The sequence below is a fragment of the Pteropus vampyrus genome, unplaced genomic scaffold (genome assembly GCF_000151845.1).
Source record: "Pteropus vampyrus isolate Shadow unplaced genomic scaffold, Pvam_2.0 Scaffold15, whole genome shotgun sequence".
NCBI classification, from domain to species: domain Eukaryota; kingdom Metazoa; phylum Chordata; class Mammalia; order Chiroptera; family Pteropodidae; genus Pteropus; species Pteropus vampyrus.
In genome coordinates, this window is record NW_011888796.1 from 4,493,942 (window position 1) to 4,500,910 (window position 6,969).

At 36.6% G+C, this 6,969-nt stretch overlaps 1 protein-coding gene across 1 annotated transcript in view; it reads right to left on the reverse strand.

Moving 5' to 3' along the window:
- Positions 1–6,969, reverse strand: part of SYNE2 (spectrin repeat containing nuclear envelope protein 2) — a 293,506-nt gene that overhangs the window by 67,700 nt on the left and 218,837 nt on the right. Inside the window, exons 81-85 of the mRNA XM_011386203.2 lie at positions 6,174–6,306; positions 5,061–5,243; positions 4,493–4,639; positions 2,605–2,781; positions 1,047–1,202 (exon numbers count right to left, since the gene is read on the reverse strand). Coding sequence (XP_011384505.1) covers positions 1,047–1,202; positions 2,605–2,781; positions 4,493–4,639; positions 5,061–5,243; positions 6,174–6,306 — 796 coding nt within the window. The remainder of the gene's footprint in view (positions 1–1,046; positions 1,203–2,604; positions 2,782–4,492; positions 4,640–5,060; positions 5,244–6,173; positions 6,307–6,969) is intronic.

A 6,969-nucleotide genomic window follows, 5' to 3' on the forward strand; every position in this document is an offset into this window, starting at 1 on the left:
TACTGGCTGTCTAATGAGGTATTAAGTCATCAAACTCTCAAGTTCGCATTTTCTCATTTGACAGGAAACACCCCAATAATGAAAACACCTCATGTCGTGCATAACTTAGAACTCAAGTGAAACAGGGTGACCTTTTGGGGGATGGTGTAAGACTAAGCAGTGGAATGTAGGCTTCTAGTCAGGAGGCATATTGGATCTGAGGTGGCTGGAAGAATTCTAAAGTGGAAGCGGCTAGTGGGTAGTTAGAAACAGGATGTGACCGTTTGAAAAGCTCTCACGTGGCGGTGTTGCTGCTCACGTGTCATGTACAGTATTATTCTGTAACCCTCTAAGTAAAATTGGGATGTGACATAACTTTCCACCCCAACAGCGAGTAGTGCCACACCTGCATGTAGTGGGTACAGAAGCAGCATAACCTGGGATCTGCAGCCACAGGAACGGCTGAAGTGTTTTCAGTAGAGAGTGACACAAACAGGGCAGTGTGTAAAGACTGACCTACATTTGGGTGCGGGCACCTCGAAGACTAAATGACCTGGTAAATGACAACTAAACGAGAAGGCACGGTCAACACCCTCAAGCCCAGATGTGATCCAGACAGCTGTTCCAAAGGATAAGTGGCCCTTTCAAAACACATTACACAGTAGGTAGGAAAAAAAAATCACTTTCCTTTGGAGAAACAGAACGAAGGACTCAACTACTGAAACTCCAGAGTAATTTTGTGACTGTTTGATAAATCTTTTTAAAAAAACAAAAATTGTAAACACCTAAGTCAAAATTTCCTTTGAGCATTTCTTTCTGAGGAATAACATTCAAACCGCGAAAACAATAACCATGAAAATATTTTGTTCTGTTTATCATAAAAAATGACATTTTGCAATTTAGTAAAACCCATAGATAATTATCTATTTGACGTAAGAAAGGAAGTACATGGGGGCTTGCAGGGGAGTCCCCAGAAACTACCATAGCTTGCCCTACTCCCTGGGGCATGAGTCATGCCTAAAGAGCCTGACCGAGTCGCACGGGACAGGTGTTGTGTGTCTTCTCACCTGACAATCCAGGAGCATCTTCTGCACCGAGATAACACTTTCAGGTTTTTGTAAAGTTTTCAGTCTCTCTTCTTGTGCCTCCATCCAGTTGTTCAAAATCTGTATTTTGTTTTCATTCTCAGTGATACTTTCCAAAAGTTGTTCTAAATGTTGTATCTACAAGTTAGGAAATAAGAAAATAAAAATTTGTTTTAAACACGTGCTTTAAAAATGTAAATGTCATGTCATGATATAATATTTTAAATAAGATAATTTTGTTTCTTCTCAGAAAATATTCTAATATTTTTCATAAGATTTCGCAATAACTTTTGGAATAAAGATTCATAAATCAGGAAATAGAATTAAATCTCTTTTTTAAAAAATCTGACATTTGAAATGAAAGCTAATCTGCTAAGAAAGGTGGCTGTTTTGGAATTCTATAATATCTGAACAAAATGAAATCATGTTGCTAATGCTATATATTTACATATACATACATATCTAGAGTATGTAAAGTTTTGTATTTATTTTCCAATGTCATAGGCATTTGCTGTATCATGACATAGGCTGTATATTAACTTAAAAGGCTGCCCAATATTTCACGAAGTGACACAGTATATCTTGATTAATTATTCCTCTGTAGTTAAAAATTAAGGCATTCTACTTTCACTAGTATAAATGATTGTGAATTGAACACTGTGCACATATCTTTTTCTTTATAAAGGACTATTTACTGAAGATAAATGTGTAAGAGGTGCACTGCTAGGTTAAGAGATAAGAGATGATTATTATGATTCTTGAAATTTTCAGAATGCATTCCAAAAGAGTAATATTTAAGCCATTATCTGCAATGTATGAATGTGATAACTTTGGGCTTTTATTTTTATCTTATTAAATTTTTCTAAGTTAATAAGTGTGTAATGTTACATTAATGTTTATTTTTAATATCCGATAACTGAAGTTGTAATCTTTCCATGTTTGTTAATAATTTTCTTTGTGAATTGTCTGTTTTTGTCCATTTATGTACTTGAATCATACTTGTATAAATCCAATTGTATGCACTCTCTACACAATAAAGAAATCAACCAATTGTCACTATCAATGATATATAAATATTAAATATTTTTCCATGAATAAATCACTTTAATCTTCTCAGAGTTATGGAAAACCTACCAAAAAGGCCACATTTTTCTTCCTTTTATAATCTTTTCAAAGCTGAAATATCTTGCCCCTTTTGAACATTTACTTTCACAGAAAGTGTCAAAATCTGACCATTTAGTAGCCTCACATAACACTTGATATCTTAAATAAAATTTCTCTTCTTCATTTGCCTAGCTCAATTTCCCACCAAGAAATCTAAAAATCTATAAAAGAAGCCTATATAAGAAATCTAGAAAAGGAACATAAGAACTATTTTCATACTCTAATGGAGAATGCTTAAACACAAGATTTATAAAAGGGCTATAATTGAGATGATTACTAGGATTAACTGTAAATTAACTATGTCTTTTAAGATTTTTCAGAACGTGGTATTTTGCAAAGGCCAAGTCATACATCACATTGTGACACATAAGCACACCTTTCTATTCAGTGTTCCATGTACCCGGTGCCATTGGCGGTTCATCTCTCCCAGGTGCTCTGCAAACTCCGTCCTTTCATAGCGCTTACTTTCTACATCACAGGTGCTTAACTGAAGTAATGACTGGTTAACAAAGTCAACTATCCATTGTTTATAGTCCATTTCCATTCTAAACTCCTAAAACAAAATAAAACAAAATTAAACAACCAAAGCCTGAATTGAAGTAGGATAACTGGAGGTCCCCTTTGGTGCACTCTAGGGGGCGCCAAGCTCCCATCCATTAATCAAGGTGCACCTGTCAGGAGGCACCAGTAAGGAGTTATGTTCTATCTTCTCCAACCCCACCAGATGCGTGGGGTTGGAGAAGTATTGAGTGAAGAGTATTTCTGGAAATTCCACATTCCTGGGAACACAAAGACTCACCACTTTCAAGGAGGCTAAAAAGTCAAAGGCAGCACCATGTATTGGTAGCTACATCATCTGAACCAATTCAGAACCCAGAGGCTGAAGAAGGGTTCCTATGAGAGGCCACCTGAGAGCTACAATGGAATTCAGAGCCATCCTGGGGGCTAACAGAAATAATGGGATGAGAAGTCTGAACTTAGGACTCCCAGAAAACCCAGGACACCTTTAAAGAACTTTACCAGTTGAGGCAGCTTCTCCATCCCTGTGGGGACAGTCTAGGCTACCCGGTTTAAGTTCTACAGCAATCCCATCCACAGCCGATCACACTTCTGTCAAACCTGTTACTTGCTGAGTTTACCCTGACAAGCTCTAGCACGTCCTTCGGGGATATCCAAGGGGGAAAGCCATGAGGTATTTGCTAGGTTACTAGAACCTGCAAGAACACATACATGTGGACCCTATAAAGATGCCACTACTCACCAAAGTTAGGATGTGATAGAATATGAAAATAAAATCCTTGCTAACATCATGCTTTGTGATTAAGCTATTCATCTTCTGCCTACCGCAGGCTCAATCTATCAGCCTGTGAGGCGTTTGAAAGCAATGACCAGGGTCTTTCTTCGTTCACCTCTGTGTCCCTAGGGGCTAACACAATGCCTGGAATGCAGCGAGGGTTCGTGTGCAGCTTGTTCAATATTGCTTAAATCTACTTGAAGTCCAATATCATGGAAAAGGCCACATTCTTATCTGTTTTTAGGATACCAACTGTATCAACTTTTCCTTATGCATTCTCTTATTCAAAGAACATTTACTTAACACCTATTGGCTGCCAGGTATTGGGCTAGGTGTGCTATTTCACGGAGGTGAAGGATAGCCCCTGCTCTCAAGAAACTAAGTCAAGGTGGGGAGAGAAGCAAGCAAGCAAATTATAATACCATGTGACAGGAACTACTGATAGCGCAATGGAGAAACCTAATTCCAGAAAGTAAATTGGTCTGGCTGGGAGAGTCAGGGGTAGATTTCCATGTGAGAAGATACTTGAGCTGACTCTTGAAGGCTAAGAAGATTTCTATAGTTAAAAGTGGAGCACTGGAATGCTAGGCCAAAGGTACAGCATGTTCAAAAAGCACGAGGAGGGAGATCACCAGAAGCAGTCAAGGGACCGTAAATCATTTTGTCCAAGCAGAGTCCAGGGTTTGCAACGGGAGAACAAAAAGACGAGGCTGGAGAGGTAGAGTGGGGCCAGAACCACTTATAAGCTTGGGTTTTGTCCTGTGGTGATGAGAGCTACTGCAGGAATTTAAGCAGAATAAGAGCGAGGATACTAACTTCTCTCTCGAGAATCATCCACCATCCCATTCCTCACACCTAGAATTAGTTTTTCTAAATTATATCCTATATGTCTCTTTGTTCAGTATTTCCTCTCTAATTGACTTGCCTACTTACTCAGTGAAAAAGCCTCTGGATCTTTTTGTATAATTACCTTGTATTTCTGAAGGAGATTTTTAACTTGAGATGCAGAACTCAGTGAAAGTTCAGAGTCTTCATTTGTGGTTTTATGTTCCACGTTGTTCATCCAGCTAATCATCTCTGTGATTGCTTTACGAGATGGCAATTTCTCCATCTGAAGCTGCAAGAACAAAATAATTTCCATTTAATTACCTTCAGTTAACAAAATGAATCAGGGCATCACTTAAGATGATATCTGATTTGATAGAAGGTCTTGCTACATAATTATGCAGGTTACTGACAAAAACAAATCCAGCATTCAAACTTAGAATAAGCGACCTCAAAACAATGACAATAACCTTCACATAAACTAATGCGGTAGTGCCGATAAATTGGGAAATAAAGTAATTAAGCCTGATTTCTCTCTCAAGAAAGATCCCATTGGAGGAGAGTCCAGTAATTAAGACCTATATTCAGTGGTGCCAGAGAAAAAATAGGTAGTGTCAATGAAAATTATTGAGTCAAAGAAATAATTTAAAAATAGTTGTGAGCTAACAAGTGAATGCTAATTCAAATGCTGGGTCTTGAAGTGCTTATCGTACCTGGTGAAGTTTCTCTTGAATATCTGGAAGTTGAGTTATAAGTATTGTCCACTGCTGTTCAAACTGTGCTAAAGAAGCTCTCAGTGTAGCTGTATCAGCTTCTTTCAGGTGAAGAAGTTGGTTCCCAGTACTTAGGACCGCAGTCTTCAAGGAGGATTTTTCATCAAGTTCCTTTGAAAACTCCTACAGGAAATAGTTTTAAAATTTAGAAACTTTTAACATTTGAATATAGCACAGGAACTAAGAGTCAGAATTACTGGTTAAGAATCCAAACAAAAAAACTGAATTCAAATAGCAAATATTCGAATGTGAATGTGTAGTGCACACATGCACACACACACACACACACGCGCACACGCACACACACTTTCCTAAGTGTGAGGCACTGTTCCAGGCCTTAGATATACGGTGGGGAACAAAAGAGGTGGGATTCCTGCCCCCTGAGTGGCTTATCATCTAGTGGATTAATATTTTGAAAAGAGACAAATCAAGATTTCAATTTTTAAAAATTATGAAACACAACATGAAGTTCACATTTAATGAACTAAATGGGACATATTTTAACTAAAATATTTCAAATCTTTCCTGTGTACTTACGGGTTTTCTAAAGCATATTTTAAAATATCTACATTTTAATACCAAAGTGAGTAATCACAGCACAATATATAAAAAATGGTAAGAGAAAAGACTAAGGGAAAAGACTAAAGGGTTTCAAAAGTATCATTTATATTGCAAAAGTTATACTTTCCTTGCAGAAAAAAATTCTCAAAACAGTTTTAAACCATGTAACTTTAATATTTATGAATTAATAGTCCTATGAGGTTTTTGTTGGGGCAGGGGACTTATTTTCTGCATTTGTAAAAACATGCCTGCTGTCAGAGAAAGTTTTAAATTTATATACATTTCATAGGGTCAATTAAAAATATACTTTATCATTATTATAACTGTATAAATGGACAGTATAAAGAAATGGTTTGGAGAATGCAGCTCTCTTAGTCCAAGTCTTAGTCCTTATCCATAAATGACCAGAGAGACTATCATGTCATTTTCCTGATCATTTTCCCGATATTTATTTCTGACTGATGATTATGAGCATATTCTATTATGACTTACAAAAAAATTGTCTATGTTGCTTCTGATTGTATCCAAGTCCTGAGACACATTGAGGGACTGTTCTTTCCAGTAGTTCAGAGTTTGCTGGGAAGATTCCAACCACTTGGTTAACTGATCCGAATCTCTGTTATAACTAATAGGAGCAAAATGCGGGAGAAAGGAAGTTAGAAATGTGCTCGATTGGTGGTATGCATCACCAGCAGATTTTCTTATTTTACTGTGTTTTCCTGTGTTGATCAGCCCTATTATTCAGAAAATCATGGTGTTTTTAAGGATTGCACCCTGTTTTATCCCCATGTACTAGATACGATTCTCCTGCCATTGTCTATGACTCTTATGACTAATCAAGAACAAAGTGACATTTTAAAGTCTAAAATACCCTTTGAAAATTTTTTTTTTTATCAAAGCTATAAATAAGTAAACCTACGAGCAAGGAGAGAGACTACTTTTATCCATCAAACGTCTTCTTATAGATTTGTTCATAATAAAAATATAATCAGCTCAAAGTGCTGTTGGTTAGATGCCAACATATTTACTTGACATGATGAAAATATCCAAATAAAATGCTGTCTCTCTTTTAACTTTTAAACTTCTTTGGATTAAGACAGCTCCCTAAGAGACAGGGGTGACAATGAGGTTTAAATGTTCTATGTTTTTATTCTGTACCTTCCTTAAGGGGTTCAAAATTAGATCAACTAAGCAAAAAAAAAAAAAATCTCTGAAGAACTCCAAAGACTTTTTCAAACTATTCTGTTAGCTGAAAATATTAAATATTTTTAAATTTTAAAACTTTTTG